General features: G+C 49.2%; 1 protein-coding gene across 5 annotated transcripts in view; it reads left to right on the forward strand.

Moving 5' to 3' along the window:
* Positions 1–505: 505 nt before the first annotated feature.
* col11a1a (collagen, type XI, alpha 1a) overlaps positions 506–19,786 on the forward strand; it is a 432,184-nt gene continuing 412,903 nt past the window's right edge. For 3 of the 5 annotated variants that reach the window (XM_059648209.1, XM_059648208.1, XM_059648211.1), the window contains exons 1-2: positions 506–888; positions 18,899–19,066. In XM_059648209.1, the coding sequence (XP_059504192.1) occupies positions 783–888; positions 18,899–19,066 (274 nt within the window). In that variant the 5' untranslated portion in view covers positions 506–782. The remainder of the gene's footprint in view (positions 889–18,898; positions 19,067–19,786) is intronic. The other 2 variants (XM_059648212.1, XM_059648213.1) reach the window with 1 other exon arrangement.

Below are 19,786 nucleotides of genomic sequence, written 5' to 3' on the forward strand. Positions count from 1 at the left end.
ACTCTCTCCATGATCTCTTTATCGGCCTGCTCCTTTTCCTCTCTCTCTCTGACTGAACCTTTCTGTGTCTCCTTCTTTATCGTTGTGTTTCTCTCTGGTCTCTCTTCCTAGCGGTGTGCCCTTCTCTCTCTCTGTGTACCTTTCCATCTTCGTCTCACTCTCCTTATCTGCCTTTCTGTTTTTCTTTCTCTGCCCGTCTCCCTCCCTCCCTCCCTCCCTCTCTTACGCTCTCTATGTTTCTCTCTCTCTCTCTGCTGTCATTCCCCAGCGGTTTTGCTGTGAGGTGTTTCCCAGGGAGAGGAAACGGGATAGAGGGGTTGTTCTTCTGGACAGTGCTGACTTGGAGCCAGGGGCCAATGGTACGGGGGCATGTGCATTTGGCTGGCGCTGATTTGCTGGGGCAGGTGATTGAGTTCAGTTTTAGGGGCTGGTGATTCGCTGTCAGTCTCCATCCCCCAAGGCCCCTGCACCCACCCCCTACCTTTGACAGGGGCCTTTCCCTCCCCTGCCCCCTCCCCCAGCCCCTGGCCAGGAGCTGGGCTCTCACTGAAGCTGGGAGCGAGTGGGAAGGACAGCAGAAGCGGCTCAGATCCTTGGCTGCCTCAATCTCTCAGTCTCCCTGCGTCCCTGTGTGAGAGGCAGCACTCACTCTGTGTCTCTCTCTCTCTCTCCCCCCACCACCTCCCCTCCCAAACCCTACCCGCCTTCCCTCCCGGTGTCTGGTTCGGTAGCCAGCCCGCTCTGGAATCCCGGCTACTGCTCATATTCCCGGCAGCAGCATCATGGAGAGTCCGGAGGAACGGGAGAAAGCCAAAGGATGGGTGCGAATTTCCACTTTCCTCACGCTCACCTGGATGAGCTTTCTCCAAGTTTCCAGCGTAACAGGAGGTGAGTCTCAGGATCAGTAAAGCCCGCTCCCAACTTCCAAACTTTCCCACCGCTTTCTACACACTTACTGACACTCCGCGACTCCCCCCACCCCCCCAACCCCGGTTTGTCTGTCTGTCTATCTGTCTCTATCTATCTGTCCGTCTCTCTGTGGTTCTCTCTCTCTCTCTCTCTCTCTCTATCTCTCCCTCTCTCTGTGGTTCTGTGTCTGTCTCTCTCTGTCCCTCTCTCTATGGTTCTCTCTCTCTGACCCTTTCTCTGTGGCTCTGTCCCCCTCTCTCTGTTCCCCTCTCTCTATCTCTCTATCTGACCCTGTCTCTCTATCTGTCCCTCTCTGTGGCTCTCTCTCTCTCTCTATCTATCTATCTGTCCCTCTCTCTCTCTCTCACTGTCTCTCTTTCTGGTTCTGTCTCTGACATTCTGTTCCTCTATATGGCCACCCCTCGGACCTATCTCTGTACCCCCCCCCCCCCATCCCTGCCCACCTTCCACTGTCCCGATGCCGTCAGTTTCCTCATCTGCCTTTACCTCTATTCCCCTCTTTCTCTCGGACTCTCTCTATCCAAATCCCTCATTATCTCCCCCACCTCAGCTCCATTCTGTGCATTCCTCTCTATCATCCCTTTCTCTCTATACCGCTCCCTGTTTCTCTAATCTCTCTTTGCACCATCTCCTGCTCTCTCACTGTCTTTTCCAGTCCCCGTTCCCTCTCTCTACCCCCCCAACTCACTTCCCCCCACTCCGTCTCCCTCCCCCAAACCCCACTCCTCTCTCTCCCGTCCTCTCTCTCGCCCCCCACTCCAACCCTCCCCTCTCCCCTCCTTCTCCTGCCCTCTTCCCCTCTCACTCCCCCCACCCTCTCTGTACCCCTGTCCCTCCCAATTGCGGGTTTCACTGGGACGCCGGGACAGGGGTTTGTGCTGGGGTTTCGGGCCCGGGTTTTGGTGAGGGGCCGGAAGCCGGACTGAGGCTCTCTCTTGTGGGGGGAGCTCCCTATATGGACCGCAAGGTGAACCGGAGGGTGAGAGCGGCGGCCCGGGGGCGGTGAGGTGTGGAGGGGTGTTGGGGGGGGGGCGGTGATGTTAGGGAGTTAATGTCCCCTGCACAGGAGCTAAATTCATTGGAAGCTCCCCCACCCCCAGAGCTCCCAGCCCCCAGGGCATCACTCCTTCTGCAGTACAGACAGATCCTTTTAACAGATCCCGCACGACCCCATTGGAACTGCTTCCCGTTCGCCCAAGACAGAGTGGGCCACTGAACCAAGACTGTGTCGGAACGGTCTCAGAACCAAACCCTAAGGTTCCAAACAACTCAGTGTAAAACAGTTCCCCTCACCTCCATCCCCGGGGCTTTTCTCCGATTCCCTTCAATCTGTCTCCCTCTGGCCCGTGTCCCTCCTGCCTCTGGAAACACTGCTTCCTGATTTCGAGATCAGAGCCTCTTGATTTACTTGATCAAACTTTCGAACACTTCAACTAAATTCCCCTGAAACTTCTCTGCTCTAAGGAGAACAATTCCAGCTTCTCCATTCTCTGCACATTCACTGAAGTCCCTCATTCCCTGCTCCTATTCCAGTAAATCTCCTCCATACCCTCTCCAGGACACTGTGTAAATATATCTTGTGCATATGCTGTGTGATATTGTGAAGGGGCTATTTGATTGATTATATATTGTGTTCACTGTACAAATTGTGTACAGGACACACTATTCACTGTATGGGCTTTTACTGTGTACACACTGTTCATCAATTTGTTTGTACTTAGCTCATGTGTGGCTGAGATTAAAGCTGGGCTAAAACAGGAATATCAAAGTGATCAAAGGAATTTGTAGTAAAAATTACACTTGAAAATTTTAGAATGAAGTGTAAATACAGAGACCAGGGGCTCCTGGGGCTCCCAGTTCAGTCAAGGTGGGGAGTTTAGTGAGAACAGGAGCCAATCCGGTTCTTGCACTCATTCATCCAGGCTGACTGGAGCAGGACTCGCTGAACCTCCAAGCGGACCATTCTGGGAGTGCCGGGACATTCAGTGTTTGTGACAGAGATGGGGTGAGAGAGAGAGACGGGGTGAGAATGAGTCTGACAGAGTGTGAAAGTGTGGAACAGTGTGTGAGTGTGAGAAATGGGGGCAAATGTGTGTACAAAACTGAGGGGGCTATTAGGAGACAGTAAAATGAATGGGGGAAGGGTGGGAGGGTGGAGTGAGTGTGTAGGTGGGGAATGAGTGTCTGACGGGTGCTAGTGTGAGTGGTTGTGGTGTTGGGGGGGCTAATGTTTGTGGGGTTGGGGGTCAGTTTCTGTCTCTCTGGGTGGGGGTGCAGGCCTGCACTGAGTTTAGGGCTGGGAGGTGGGCAAAGAGATTCACTCCTACCTTGGGAAACGAGGTTAGAGTTGGGAGTGAGGCTGGGCTCAGAGATCAGGTCAGTCCCCTCAGAATCACAGGCACAACCTGAGACTGGGTCAGTGCCCTCCCTTGAAATGAGCCATCACTAGGAATTCATAGCTGTTCAAATATTGACTTGGTGTGGGGGAGGGGGATGAGGAGGAAACGCTTTGGCAGTGTGCTGTCCTTCTGGGGAAGGAGCTGCTTCCTGAATGTGAATCTGTGACAGCAGACTGTCCTCCGGCCCCCACCCCCACCCCCCACCTCACAATGGATCTCCTTTACAAACCAATCTGTAATGTTTACATTAAAAAGTCTCCTTGGTCCTAACCGAAATAGGAACCCTCCTTCTGTTAGCTAACTCTCACTGACTCACCAACCCTTTCTCCAAAGGTGAGTTGAGCAGGCTGCATTTTACTGAGTATACCCTCACAAAATGGGAATCAGGGGCAGAACTCTCTGCAGGATTCCACGGGAGGCAGACCTGACACATAGGAACATGATCATTGAAGGTCAATCATCTCAGCTCCAGGATATCTCTGCAGGAGTCCCTCGGGGTAGTGTCCTCGGCCCAACCATCTTCAGCTGCTTCATCAATGACCTTCCCTCCATCATAAGGTCAGAAGTGGGGATGGTCACCAATGATTGCATAATGTTCAGCACTATTTGCAATTCCTCAGATACTGAAGCAGTCCGTGTTCAAATGCAACAAGATCTGGACAATATCCAGGCTCAGGCTGACGAGTGGCAAGTGACATTTGCGCCACACAAATACCACACAGTAACGATCACCAAGAACCTAACCACTGTCCCTTGGTATTCAATAGGCATCACACCATCCTTGAAACCCCACCATCAACACCCATTAACCAGACACTTAACTGGACTTGCCATTTAAGTATCTGGTTCAAGAGCAGGTCAGAGGCTTGAAACCCTGCAGTGAATAATCACCTCCTGACTCCCTGGAGCCTGCTGACCATTCTCAAGGAACACGTCAACATTGTGATGGTGTTCTTTCCACTCCTCAGGCATCACCTTGCAAATCCATGGCCACTTCCATCTAGAAGGACAAGGGTAGCAGACATATGGGAACACCACCCCCTGCAAGCTCCCCTTTGAGTTACTCACAATCCTGACTTGGAAATATATCACCGTTCCTTCACTGTCACTGGGTCAAAATCCTGGAACTTGCTTCCTAATGGTATTATGGGTCTACCATCAGCAAATGAACTGCTAGAGTTCAAGAAGGCAGCCGACCACCACATTTTTAAGAGCAATTAGGGACAAGCAATAAATATTGGCCAGCAAGCAACACTCACATCCATGAATGAATTAAAAACAAATGCCTCACATTTCAGGAGTAGTTTAAGGTGAAACTATCTGAGCTGAGGGGATTAGTGACCTGTTCAGTCTTGTTGGAAACAGGCTGGGCTTTCTCTGGGACTCTATTATTTCAGCCAGATGGAAACTCATGACGGTACTAAATTAGACAGTAGATTCATGATTTGAGCGTGAGAATGTGCCATTCGGCCCATCTATCTGTGCTGGCTGGAACAGTGTGCAGAGAAAGCCAGGGGCTCACATTTCCAGTCCCCTGTGATTCTTCTTCAGACTCTATTTGACCCGTATCAGACTCCAGATGTGCTGCATTTCTCCAGTTCTTTCTACTTAAACGTCAGATTTTCAGCATCTGTAGTTCTTTGCTTTTGTCCACCTGCTGATTTTGAAGGATTTATTTAATGAGATCCACTCTTCCATTAATGCATTATCTTTGTGAACATAGTCAATTAGCTTGGAAAGTTCGAGAGAGCCGAATGCATTCCAGTTCACAGGAAATTTTAATTTATGAAATATTCTGCACAGTTTTGTTGTTTTTGCTCACACTGCTTCCATTTACGAAGCAAGTATCCCATGCCTCATCTTAACCACCTCGCTATCTTTTAATGTTTGTGAATCTGGCCCCAGTGACACTACCCTTAGCATCCCCGACCCCCTCCCGCCGTGCCCTGACCCCCTCCCGCCGACCCTGACCCCCTCCCGCCGTGCCCGAACCCTTCCCAATGTCCCCAACACCCTCCCGACATCCCTAATACCTGACATCCTCCTGTCACACTCTGAGGCTTCACAGCCCCCCGCACCCTCCCTGACGCCCTCCTTTACCAACTGACACCTCTCCACAAACCTGTCCTGCCAGGCCACTCCCCTGCTCAATATACCCCAGACCCCCACACCAACACCTCCTGAGATCCCCCCCTCCCCAGTGCCTCTGCTCTTGTGCCTTGCACCCACCCACAAGGGTGCCATTTGGATTATGTTCCAATGTTGTACCTGCTCATCTCCATCACTTTATTTTGATCTACATCAAATTACTTTTGCTCTGGTTCTGCCCATTCTCTCAATCTGTCTGTCCTTCTGAAACCTCGTACTGTCGTGCCCGCTGTTTCCGGCCTTCGTTAACTGCTGCACTGTCCACTGGCCTCCACACCAAAATCTCACTTCCTTACACACTGAGCGAGAGACCTCACTATCCAAGCACTGGCCCCATCGGGAACCCGCTAGAGGCTTCCTCCCCAGTCCCAATCTCAGGAAGTTTAACCCCTTTGTGCCTCTATCTTTCTGGGATGACAGTTTTGGATGAATGAATGTCAAGGCAGTGGTTAGATTGTCTCTTGTTGGTCATAGCCTGGCATTTGTGTGGCACGATCGCTACTTGCCACTTGTCAGACCAAGCCTGGATATTGTCCAGATCTTGTTGTATGTGAACACGGCCTGCTTCACGAATGGTGCTGAACATTGTGAAATCATTGGCAAACATCCCCACTTCTGAGGAATTCCTGCAGAGATGCCCTGGAGCTGAGATGACTGACCAGCCACAAGCACAACCACGTTCCTGTCTGCCAGACACGACTCCAACCGCCGGAGAGTTTGCCCCCTGATACCCAGTCATTCCAGCTTTGTCAGGGCTCCTTGATGCCACACCCGGTCAAATGTGGCCTTGATATCAAGGGCTGTCACTCTCACTTCATCTGTGGAACTCAGCTCTTTTGTCCATGTTTGAACTGAGGGTGTAATGAGGTCAGGAGCTGAGTGGCCCTGGCAGAACCCAAACTGGGCGTCACTGAGCAGGCTATTGCCTAGAGGTATTATCACTGGACTGTTAGCCCAGGGACTCAGACAATGTTCTAGGGGCCTGGGTTCGAATCCCGCCACGGCAGCTGGTGGAATTTGAATTCAATAAATATCTGGAATTAAGAATCTAATGGTGACTGTGAATCCATTGTTGATTGTTGTGAAAACCCCATCTGGTTCACCAATGTCCTTTAGGGAAGGAAACTGCCATCCTTACCTGGTCTGGCCTACATGTGACTCCAGACCCACAGCGATGTGGTTGACTCTTAACTACTCTCTGGGTAATTAGAGATGGGCAATAAATGCTGCCTGGCCAGTGATGCCCTCACCCCGTTAATGAATAAAGGAAAGGTGTTTTATATGTTTGGTATGAAAGGTGCTGTCGATCATTGTCTTGAAGCAGAATAGTGGCAACAGTGCAGGCTTCATCCCAGCCCTGGCCGGGGTATCTTGCCTTTTTAACCCTGTCCCTGAGAATATCAGCAACAGTGAACAGCATTGAAACAACTCGGGGTGAAGCACCAGCAGACAGAAAGTCAAAGTATACTCTCTGCACAGATCACATGTAGACAGAATGATGAATGCACGCAAGAACATAGAACATAGAATACAGAACAGTACAGGCCCTTCTGCCCACGATGTTGTGCCGACCTATTATCCTACTAAGATCAATTTACCCTGCATACCCTACATTTTACTATCCTCCATGTGCCTACCCAAGAGTCACTTAAAAGTCTCTAAAGTGTCTGACTCGACTACCGCTGCCAGCAGCACATTCCACACATCCACCACTCTCTGTATGAAGAACCTACCTCTGACATCTCCCCTACACCTTCCTCCAATCACCTTAAAATTATGCCCCTCATAATAGCCTAAAGAACCAGTGTCCTTCCGAACTGCGATGAGGAGGAATTTCTTCAGCCAGAGGGTATTGAATCTGTGGAACCTATTGCTGGGGAGGCCAGGTCACTGGGTGTATCTAAGACAGAGATAGATAGGTGCTTGGTTAGTCAGGGGATCATGGGCCATGGGGGAAAGGCAGGAGAATGGTGTTGAGAAACATATCAGCCATGATTGAATGGAGCAGACTCGATGGACTGAATGGCCTAATTCTGCCTCAATATTTTATTGCCTTATGGTCTTCCCTCACGTGGGATCTTCCAGTGCATTGGAGTGGTCCGTGTTTTCTACAGTATGACCAGGATTACAATGCATTGTGTTTTATTTTCTATCAAGTGGGGAATGGTGCCTGATCAATGTCCATTATTTTGATGCGTTAATGAAAAATCAGGTGATGATTGTGCTTCTGTTTCCTGGAAAGCAAAAGATTAGCCTTCAATTTCTGGAATGATGTTATGTCATCAAATTCTAAATATTAATTAGAGTTAAACTTTGGAACGAATTGCGAGGATTTGAATTAGGGAGTGAATTACAGGAGAATGGAAATCCATAACTCGTTCCACATGCTCAGAGCCATTCAAATTGCTGCTCAGTCAGAAGTGGCTTGACAGGGCTGTCAAATTTTAATCACGGGCTTCTAGGAGTGCCAAACTCTGAATTTATCCAACATTCAATTGGCTGTTCCAATTTGCAATTAGGTATCTGGAGACATACTTCCATCTATTAGAAATGTAACAAGTATTTGATTTTCAATGCACTTCAGCTATACAGAAAATTACAGACTGACAAGTCAGACGTTGTGAAAATTATTTCATTAAAACAGTGAAACAGAAGCTTTTTGTCTATGAAGGGATGCTTCCTGTAAAGCTTTGCTGGGCTTCGTACCTGGTCACTTGCTTGTGGTTTAAGGGGAGACCGTGACCCAGTGGTATTATCACTGGTCTGTTAACCCAGAGACCCAGATAACATTCTGGGGACCCCGGTTCTAACCCCACCACAGCAGATGGTGGAATTTGAATTCAATAAATTTCTGGAATGAAGAATCTAATGATGACCATAAACCCATTATCAATTGTTGGAAAAACCCAGCTGCTTCACTAATGCCCTTTAGGGAAGGAAGGTACCATCATTACCCGGTCTGGTCTACATGTGACTCCAGACCCACAGCAATGTGGTTTACTCTTAAGTACCTCTGGGCAATTAGGGATGGGCAATAAATGGTGCTTAGCCAGTGACACCCACATCCTGTGAAAGAATAAAGAAAAATCAATGATTTAAACAAAGGTGCAGGGCCAGCTAAGACATTTACAGATGATGCAGAAATTGATTGTGTTGTTGAGGGAGAAAGCTGTAAATTGCAGCCTGATGTCGATGGCCCAGCTCAGTGGTTGCACCGATGACCAAACTGAGAAGTGTCAGCTGAGAGGGAGGACAGACTAGGAAAGGTACTCCCAACAAATGTAGGATGCTGAAGGTCAGAAAGATTTTGGAACCCGTGTTCACAGATCCCTGAAGGTAGCAGGATACGTAGATAAGGTGGTTATAAGAAAGATTTTATCCTTTGAAGTTTTTGAGAAGGTTTGTAGTTCGGGTTGTGGATGAGGATGTAGACTTGCTCACTGCGCCGGTGGGTTTGATTGCAGATGTTTCATCTCCCTGCTCAGTAACATTGTCAGTGCACCTCCGGTGAGGTGCTGGTGCTCTGTCCCACTTGTTATTTATGTGCCTCGATTTGCTGGGGTGGTTGACATCACTTCCAGTTCTGTTTCTCAGTGATTTGTACATCGGGTCCAGTTCAACGTATTTGCGGATGGAGTTCCTGACTTTATCCTCAGAGGTTCTGTTTGAACTGTATCTGACACTAGTTAGAGCATAGCTCAGCTCCTGTGAATGGCTGTGTTCACTATGTTTCAGGAACAATGTGATTAGGCTGGAGAGGGGACCAAGGACGAGATTTATCAGGATGTTGCCAGGATTTGAGAATGTTTACTGTGAGGAAGGATTCCATTGGCTGGGATTGTTCTCTTTAGAACAGAAGAGGTTGAGGGGTGATGCATTTGAGGGACCATAGAGTCATACAGCATGGAAACAGTCCAACTAGGCCACACTGACCACGTTCCCAAACAAAACTGGCCCCACCTGCCTGTATTTGGTCCATTTCCATCTAAACCTTTCCTATTCATGTACTTATCCAAATGTCTTTTAAATGTTGTAGCTGTACCCACATTCACCACTTCCTCTGGCAGTTCATTCCACACATGAACCACTCTCTGTGTAAAAAAAAGCCCCTCATTTCCTTTTTCAATGATTTGATTTGATTTATAGTCACATGCACCTACAGTAAAAAGTCTTGTTTGCGTGCAGTACAGGCAGATCAAACCGTATAAAGGCCATAGGGTGACTGAACAGAGCGAGGAATACAAAGTTTCAGCTACAGAGAAGGTGCAAAAAAGCAAGATCAAACATTAGATCTGAAATTTGAGAGGTCCGTACAGAAGTCTGGTAACAGCAGGGAAGAAGTTCTTGAAGCTGTTGGTGCATATGTTCAAGCTTCTGATGGAAGAGAGTATCACAGGATCAGTGCTGAGTCCCTTCCTGTTTGTGATCTTCATAGGTGATGGAGATGAGAATGCGAGGATGATAAGTAAGTTTGTTGGTGACACAGAGATTGTTCAGGTGGTTGGTAGTGTGGAAGAAGGTGTTAGGTGTCACTTGGGCAGATCAGTCCAGATGGAATTTAACTGTAATCACTGTGAGGGACTGCACTTTGAAAGAAGGAACAAGACAAGGGAGTTCTCGCTGAATGGCAGGACACTGGGAAGCTCAGAGGGACAGGGGGATCTTGGAGTGATTGTCCACAGATCCCTGAAGGTGGTAGGACAGGTCAATAGCGAAGTTAAGATGGCAAATGAGATGTTTCCCTTTATCTGTCATCGCATAGATTATCAAGCAGGGTTGGAGCTGTATGGGGATTTGGTTCAGCCACAGCTGGAATACTGTCTACAGTTCCGATCCCCACATTACAGAAAGGATGTGATTGCACTGGAGGGGGAGCAGTGGGAGATTCACCAGGATGTTGCCTGGGATGGAGCATCTCAGCAACAGAGAGAGGCTGGATAAGCTCACATTGTTTAATTTGGAGCAGGGAAAGCCGAGGGCAGACTTGATAGAGGGGTATAAGATTATATGGGGCGTGAACAGGGTGGATAGAGAGCAGCTGTTCCCTTTAGCTAAAGGGTGATGAAGAAGCGGACAACATTTTAAAGTGAAAGGCAAGAGATTTAGAAGGGATTTGAAGTAAGATGTTTTTACCTGGATGATGGTGGGGCCATGGAATGCACTGCCCTGGAGAGTAGTTGAGGTGGGAACCCTCACACTTTTTAAAAGGTGCTTGGATGAGAACTTGAAATATCATAACGTTCAAAGCTGTGGGCCCAGTGCAGGCATGTGGGACTCGTAATGATTGTGAGTATTTTTTGGTGGTGCAGACTTGATGGGCCAAAGGGCCTCTTCTGTATGACATGATTCCACGAATAACATGTTCTCAAGTAGCGCTGGCATGATGGTTGAGTGGCATTCCTACATCTGCGCTGTGTCTGGAGCAGCAGCGGAATTTGACTGGAGCCCTACAGATATCTGAGAAATTCTAAGATTCCATGTGTACATACATTGGGAAGTGGAATGGAGGAGAGAGAGAGAGAGAGAGAGAGAGAGAGAGAGATGCCACAATGACAATGCGAACAGCAGCTCACTGTGTTTGTTTGGGCTGATTAAACCTTGTGTCAGATTATAGAGGAGGATTATTGTGGGTAAAGCATTTACAGAATGACTGTTTTCAGTCCTGTGTAGTGGTCAGCTGTCCACAAAGTACAGGATAGGCAGTTTGATCATGACCGCTCTGTGAATGGCCTCCCACATTGAGAAAGTACACAGTGCTGGAGATTAAACCAAATGGAGCATTCTGTACAGCAAGAAGCCACTCACCTCTTTATTGGTCTGTCTCCTAATTCCATCCCTCTACTTTCTCCCCTGTTCCCTCATTATTCTCATCCAACAAAAGCGGCTTTCAAAGAAAATACTACACAGTGCAGAAAAAGGCCCTTTGGCCCGCCAAGGCTGCTAACCCATGCGCCTTTCTAGGCTAAAATCGTTTTGCCTCACAGTCTGAATCCTCTATTCCTTGTCTGTACATGTATCCCATATGAATGTTTATCCTGACCTTCCCCGACACCTCCAGCCTGAATGGCGTTTAATGGGAAACATTCCAGATCTTCCCACCTCACACCACCTCATGTAGGGAGATATTTCCTGAGTTCCCCCCGAACAGCCTCGCTCAGATGTGAAGGTTTACACTCATGATCTGGACTGTCCCACCCCACTGAGGAAATAGACCCAATCTTGTGCGAGCTAGAACATGCAGAAATTCACCAAGGCTCATTACACAGCAGCTTCCAAACCCGTAAGAACTCCTCTCTAGAAAGTCAAGGGCAGCAGGTATATCGAAAAACTGTCCCCAGCAAGCACCATTCCAGGGCCGCACGGTGGCTCAGTGGTTAGCACTGCAGCCTCACAGCGCCAGGGACCCGGGTTTGATTCCAGCCTCGGGCAACTGTCCGTGTGGAGTTTGCACATTCTCCCTGTGTCTGCGTGGGTTTCCTCCAGGTGCTCCGGTTTCCTCCCACAGTCCAAAGATGTGCAGGTTAGGTGGATCGGCCATGCTAAATTGAGGGTTAGTTTAGGGTTAGCCACAGGAAATTGAGGGCTGGGGTGAGTGGGAGGGAGTTGGGTGGGCTGCTCTTCCGAGGATCAACATGAGCTTGATGGGCCAAAAGGCCTGCTTCCATACAGTCAGGATTCTATGATAGAATTGGAATGTACTACCATCCATTGTAATGCCAGTGATAGCCGCAGGCAACCAGGGAAGGGGGAACCCCAGTGACCTTCAGTGAAATATTACAAAAGATTTTTACCAGCAGCTTCAGTAAGGCACAGCAATGTTTGGAGAATGATCTGAAAAAGCGTAGAGCCAATTTGGGCACAGAAGAAGAACTCCATGATTGCAAATAAATACCAAGTGATGCTAAATGCAAATAAGGCACAGATCAAGAAAAATCTAGTGCAATAGGATGGGTTCAAGGGGCTGAATAACGTCCTTGCAAACCTGTATGATTTAGTTACACAACAAAACAATATTTTGTAAATTGAGTAAAAATTGCAGGCTGTTTCAATAAAAGATCTTATCTCCAATGTGATCAAAACATTTTTACTATTTTGCCAGACGTCACTGTGAGTGTCTGCCTATTTCATAGCTGATTCAGAAAGTCTAAGTTCAGTCCAGAGATTCCAGATTTTAACACAAACTAATCCAGAAAAGTACTGAGGGAGTGCTGAACTGTCAGAGGGTCAGTACTGAGGGAGTGCCGCACTGTCAGAGGGTCAGTACTGAGGGAGAGCCACACTGTCAGAGGGTCAGTGCTGAGGGAGTGCTGCACTGTTGGAGGGTCAGTACTGCGGGAGTGCTGCACTGTCGGAGGGTCAGTACTGAGGGAGTGCTGCACTGTTGGAGGGTCAGTGCTGAGGGAGTGCCGCACTGACAGAGGGTCAGTGCTGAGGGAGCGCCGCACTGTCAGAGGGTCAGTGCTGAGGGAGTGCCGCATTGTCGGAGGGTCAGTACCGAGGGAGTGCTGCACTGTCAGAGGGTCAGTACTGAGGGAGTGCCGCACTGTCGGAGGGTCAGTACTGAGGGAGTGCCACACTGTCGGAGGGTCAGTGCTGAGGGAGTGCCGCACTGTCAGAGGGTCAGTACTGAGGAAGTGCCACACTGTCAGAGGGTCAGTACTGAGGGAGTGCCGCACTGTCAGAGGGTCAGTACTGAGGGAGTGCCGCACTGTCAGAGGGTCAGTACTGAGGGAGTGTCACACTGTCAGAGGGTCAGTACTGAGGGAGCGCCGCACTGTCAGAGGGTCAGTACTGAGGGAGTGCCGCACTGTCAGAGGGTCAGTACTGAGGGAGTGCCGCACTGTCGGAGGGTCAGTGCTGAGGGAGGGCTGCACTGTCAGAGGGTCAGTACTGAGGGAGCGCCGCACTGTCAGAGGGTCAGTACTGAGGGAGTGCCGCACTGCCAGAGGGTCAGTACTGAGGGAGTGCCGCACTATCGGAGGGTCAGTGCTGAGGGAGGGCTGCACTGTCAGAGGGTCAGTACTGAGGGAACGCCGCACTGTCAGAGGGTCAGTACTGAGGGAGTGTCACACTGTCAGAGGGTCAGTACTGAGGGAGTGTCGCACTGTCAGAGGGTCAGTACTGAGGGAGTGCCGTACTGTCAGAGGGTCAGTACTGAGGGAGTGCCACACTGTCAGAGGGTCAGTACTGAGGGAGTGTCACACTGTCAGAGGGTCAGTACTGAGGGAGTGCCGCACTGTCGGAGGGTCAGTGCTGAGGGAGGGCTGCACTGTCAGAGGGTCAGTACTGAGGGAGCGCCGCACTGTCAGAGGGTCAGTACTGAGGGAGTGCCGCACTGCCAGAGGGTCAGTACTGAGGGAGTGCCGCACTATCGGAGGGTCAGTGCTGAGGGAGGGCTGCACTGTCAGAGGGTCAGTACTGAGGGAGTGCCGCACTGTCGGAGGGTCAGGACTGAGGGAGTGTCACACTGTCAGAGGGTCAGTACTGAGGGAACGCCGCACTGTCAGAGGGTCAGTACTGAGGGAGTGTCACACTGTCAGAGGGTCAGTACTGAGGGAGTGTCGCACTGTCAGAGGGTCAGTACTGAGGGAGTGCCGTACTGTCAGAGGGTCAGTACTGAGGGAGTGCCACACTGTCAGAGGGTCAGTACTGAGGGAGTGTCGCACTGTCAGAGGGTCAGTACTGAGGGAGTGCCGCACTGTCAGAGGGTCAGTACTGAGGGAGTGCCGCACTGTCAGAGGGTCAGTACTGAGGGAGTGTCACACTGTCAGAGAGTCAGTACTGAGGGAGTGTCAGAGTCAGCACTAACTATGAAACCCTCACTCAGACACAATGGGCCCAAATGTAGTTTGTCTGGTTAGAGATGGGAGATCCTGTGCAAAAATGTCCAGGAATAGGCTGAGCCAGATTTGCCTGAAATGATGTCTATAATTACAAAATAAACGTTGTCATTTAATGCTCACTGACTTAATCTGGCTTCTATTTCTGGATGGTCCTGCTTCTACTATTCTGCCCTTGTAGAAACACCAAGAGAGTTCTGAAAGAGTCAAAACAGAGTTAGCATCGATCTGTCTGTGTTTGTCTCTCCCGCTAACCCCCTGCCCCTCCCTTTCCTCCCCTCTACCCACATATCTGTGTCACTGCAGATGATGCCAGGCCTGCTGAGTTTCTCCAGCAATTTGTTTTCACTTTCGAATGCCAGCCTCTGCCATATTTTGGTATCAGAGGAGCAGGAAAGTTTGACATTTGGGGTCGGGACCCAACTTTCCTGCTCCTCTGATGCTGCTCGGCCTGCTGTGTTTATCCAGCTTCACACCGTGTGATTTCAGATTCTCCAGCATCGGCAGTTCCTACTATCTTTGCAATATTTTGCTTCTGTTATCTGAGAGATTGGAATGTGAATAACTGGACATGTTTTTGTGAAATGTTGAATAGCAATTCTGAAAACGGCCTCACTCTGTTGAGAAGCAGACTAACAGTGACAGTCTCAGGAGTGTTGCAAATCCAGTAAATTTCCCGGTTTTTCGCAGACGCTGACTGGGCCAGGATTTATTGTTCACGCCTCATTGCCCTAAAGAATAACTACCCCCCGACACATTCTACCGATATAAATACTTCTATTTATCAATCTCTATGTAATATATTACAACAAATAGAAAGAATGACACCTCTGGTCTCCATTGTTGATGAATGCTGAATTGTAACTGTATTTCAGCTTCATAATCCTCATCCTCCCCGTGTCCTTCCAGCCAACATTCCACCTTCCACAGTCTACACTTCAGCCTATAGCCCTCCCCCACAATCAACCTGTCACCTCAGTCAGCTCACTGCCCCTGTGTTTATGATCCACACCGCTCCCTATCTCTGTAACCTCCTCCAGCCCCTATACCCCTCCCTATCTCTGTAACCTCCTCCAGCCCCTACACCCCCTCCCTATCTCTGTAGCCTCCTCCAGCCCCTATGCCCCCTCCTATCTCTGTACCCTCCTCCAGCCCCTATGCCCCCTCCTATCTCTGTACCCTCCTCCAGCCCCTATGCCCCCTCCTATCTCTGTACCCTCCTCCAGCCCCTACACCCCCCATCTCTGTAACCTCCTCCAGCTCCTACAACCCCTCCCTATCTCTGTAACCTCCTCCAGCTCCTACAACCCCTCCCTATCTCTGTAACCTCCTCCGGCCCCTACACCCCCTCCCTATCTCTGTAACCCCATCCAGCCCCTACACCCCCTCCCTATCTCTGTAACCTCCTCCAGCCCCTACACCCCCTCCCTATCTCTGTAACCTCCTCCAGCCCCTACACCCCCTCCCTATCTCTGTAACCTCCTCCAGCCCCTACACCCCCTCCCTATCTCTGTAGCCTCCTCCAGCCCCTATGCCCCCTCCTATCTCTGTACCCTCCTCCAGCCCCTACACCCCCTCCCTATCTCTGTAACCTCCTCCAGCCCCTACACCCCCTCCCTATCTCTGTAACCTCCTCCAGCCCCTACACCCCCTCCCTACCTCTGTAGCCTCCTCCAGCCCCTATGCCCCCTCCTATCTCTGTAACCTCCTCCAGCCCCTACACCCCCTCCCTATCTCTGTAGCCTCCTCCAGCCCCTATGCCCCCTCCTATCTCTGTACCCTCCTCCAGCCCCTACACCCCCTCCCTATCTCCATTAACCCCTCAAGCTTCTTTGTAATGTTCCGACTCTAATGTTTAGCCTGTACCCCACACCATTCATAGTACATCCGGCTGAGGGAGTATTCCCTCAGTCCATCTCTCTGTCCTGCTTGAGTACAATCCTGCCTCACAGCTCCGAGTTTGATCACTTGTTTGAACAACTAACATAGAACATAGAACAGTACAGCACAGTACAGGCCCTTTGGCCCAAGATGTTGTGCTGGCCCTTTACCCTAAAGCTAAGGTCTATTTCCCCTCTACCCCTACCTCATACTTTCATCATTAACCTCTGTGTTGCTTTTGTGACGTTTCATTGTGTGAAAGACACTGCTTCAGAACATGTTGTTGTTGTTACACAATCCTGTCTATTCTCAGGCAGGAGCAGGCCATTTGGCCCATTACGCTTGTTCTAGCTCTGAAAGATTGATCAAATTATTCATACTTGTTCTTTCCCCTTCAATGTTTACCCAATCCCTTTACAAAGTTACAATTGAATTCTCTTCCTCTGTATTTTCTCCTGACCTGACTCAAATCAACTCCTCTCCATAACTTTGAACACTGGTTAAACGTCTGCCCCCTCCTGCCATCCTTCTCTGCTCTGAGGAGAACAATCCTAGCTTTTCCAGTCCCTCCACATTTACTGAAGTCCCTCATTCCCGCTCCCATTGCAGTAAATCTCCTCCAAGGCACTGACATCCTTCCTAAGGAGTGGGGCTCAGGACTGAACACAATCCTCCTACTGGGTCCTAACCCTTACATTCTAACAATTTCATGGGAGGTGATGGCCTAGTGGTATTATCACTGGACTGTTCATCTAAAGACCCAGATAATGCTATGGTGACCTGGGTTCGAATCCTGCCAGGGCAGATGGTAGAATTTGAATTCAATGAATATGTAGAACTAAGAGTCCGATGGCTACTGTGAACCCATTGTTGATTGTTGAGGAAAAACCCATCTGGTTCACTAATGTCCTTTAGGGAAGGAAACTGCCCTCCTTACCTGGTCTGGCCTACATGTGAGTCCAGACCCACAGCAATGTGGTTGACTCTGAACTGCCCTCTGGGCAATTAGGTCAATAAATGCTACTTAGACAGAGATGCCCTCATCCCATGAATGAATCAAGAGAAAAATCTGTTTGCAAAGTGCCTTTAATGTTGTTAAACCTCATAAGATAGTTGTTTAAGAAGTTATCGACAGAAGTTTGACCAGGAGTCGTGCCAAGACACGATAGGAAAAGTGACCACGGCTTGGTCAAAGGTGTGGTTTCTGAGGAGCATCTGAACAAAGGAGAGGGAGAGTGTGACAAGGAAAGGGTTAAAGGGGGAATTCTGGAGCCCTGGGCCCAGGAGCTGAGGGCTTCGCTGCCAATGGTGGAGAAATGAGTGCTGAGAGATGCTGGAGAGAATCCGAGGGGTGCAGAGATCTCTCAGACCCCTGGGGCTGGACACAGTTACTGAGGTAAAGGGGGTCGGGGAGGAGGGGTGGTGGCGGGTGATGGTGCCTGCTGAAACCATGGAGGAATATGTGAAGACAGCCCAGGAGTGACAGTTTGATGGAGCATGGTGTGAGTTAAGGCACTGTCAGCCAAGATTTGGATGGATTTATAATTATCGACTGTAGAATGTGGATGTTGGCAGTGACACAAGTGGAACAGTTGAGGTAAGAGACCTGGGTGTAGCAGTCAGTGAGAGCAGATCTCCGTGCAGTCTGTAGTGCTTCTGTGAGGTGATCCATCTCAGGAAGTGCACAGATAACGTTCTTCATTCTTCCCCGAGATGTGACTGAAACCGACTGTCCATTCCTGATTGTGCTTTCATGGAGTGGTTTGTTCAAACACTTCAGAGGGCATTTGAGAGTCAACCACATTGCTGTGGGTCTGGAGTCACATGTAGGCCAGACCAGGTAAGGATGGCAGTTTCCTTCCCTAAAAGACGTCGATGAATCGATAGGTATTTACTACAATCATGGTCGCCTGGACTGAGAGTAGATACATGTTGTAGATTTACTAGTTGTTAATGTAATTATTTATTTGCTAACGGTGGTTTTGAACCATGGCATATGGAATGTTACCACAGTAACATTACGCAATGCACCGCTTCCATCCCACTGGGCCAGTGTCCCTGAGGCTTTTCTGACCTGCACCTGATTCAAAACTCATCCTACTTTATATCAACCTTCCTGCCAAAAGGTATCACATCACACATCTCTGTCAAATCTGGTATGAGTCTGTCATTTTCCCCATCTGCCTCCTCCTCTCTTTTCCGGTTTTTGGTGTTATCAATGAATCAGGAATACATATTCTGCATTTTGCAAGGCTAGATCCTTGGGGTGCATTAAGAGTACGGTGCTCCGCATCTTGACCCTGGTACCCTGCCTGCAATCTGATCGAGAAAACAGCCCACTGCTCCCTGTTCCAAAACGCATCTTGCTGCAGGAGCTCCGAGTAAACGCTAAGGTGCAAACTCACAGTTGAGGAGGTAAGTTGCTCTTGGTGGTCATGGCTAATATTTATCCCCCAAATTGACATCGGAGAAACAGGCTGCCCATGATCACAAGCTTTTAATGGGATCTTGCTGTGCACATATCAGCTGTTGTGTTTCCTACATTACAACCGTGTCTATGAAACATTTCATTGTCTGTAAAGTAGTTGGGCCTTCCTCAGGTTGTTTGATAGAAACATGACTTTTACCTGTTGTTTTATTATTGACCCAGTGTTTAATAATCTTCCCCTGTGCTTTCTCTCTCTCTCTCTGCATTCACAGCTGAACCCGTCGACGTCCTCCAAATTTTAGGCTTTGATAATTTGCCACATGGAATTCGTGAAACCCCTGGATTCTGCAAGAACAGAAGGAACGTACAGGGGGCAGATGTGGCGTACAAACTGACAAAACAAACTCAGCTCAGTGTTCCAACCCAGCAGCTCTTTCCAGGTGGGTCCCTGAGCAACTCCCCGAGAGCATTTCTGTGGATTGAGGGGGCTCTGAGCATGTTTCGTAACTCAGAGCATGATGGTTTAGGGGAGGTAAGGTGCAGGATATTATTGGATGTCAATGATGCTGGCCTTTTGAACACAGGAAGTGGGGGGTGTGTGTGTAATAGTGTGGAACCTCTCTCTTGACCAGGGTCTGGAACGACATTGACCTTGAGCTGCCTGTCCTGCCCTTTCTGCTTCCAGTTGACTGCTGGGGAACACTGGCATTGATGCTGCATTCACATGACTGGCAGGTCCCCATGACTGGCCCTTCTCTGGAGAGCAGACCAACCCCACCCCACCACCCCCACACCATGATAAATCTGGAGTCAGGCTCAGAGCAGCATTCACACTTTTAAAATTTGAATTCCTTAGTGCCATGCTCAGCTATTTTCCCAGGCAATTAAAGCTCCCATGGTAGGTAGGGGATGAGGCTATTTGATCTTTGAGATAATGCCTCTGAAACAGTTAGTGTTGAAGAAACATTAATCTCCATCCAATCTGATAATTTCACAGTTCTTTGGATGGAAAATCAATCTAGCACGAAATCCCCGTGGTGTAACGATACCTAACATGAGAATATTCATTGTACCGATGATAGCTGTCATAAAAGAAGTATCGCCTTGTTGTGGAAGGAACTTTCTCTTCATGGTAAGATTCTTAGGTAGTTTGATAATTA

The sequence above is a fragment of the Stegostoma tigrinum genome, chromosome 8, assembly GCF_030684315.1.
Source record: "Stegostoma tigrinum isolate sSteTig4 chromosome 8, sSteTig4.hap1, whole genome shotgun sequence".
Classification (NCBI taxonomy): Eukaryota; Metazoa; Chordata; class Chondrichthyes; order Orectolobiformes; family Stegostomatidae; genus Stegostoma; species Stegostoma tigrinum.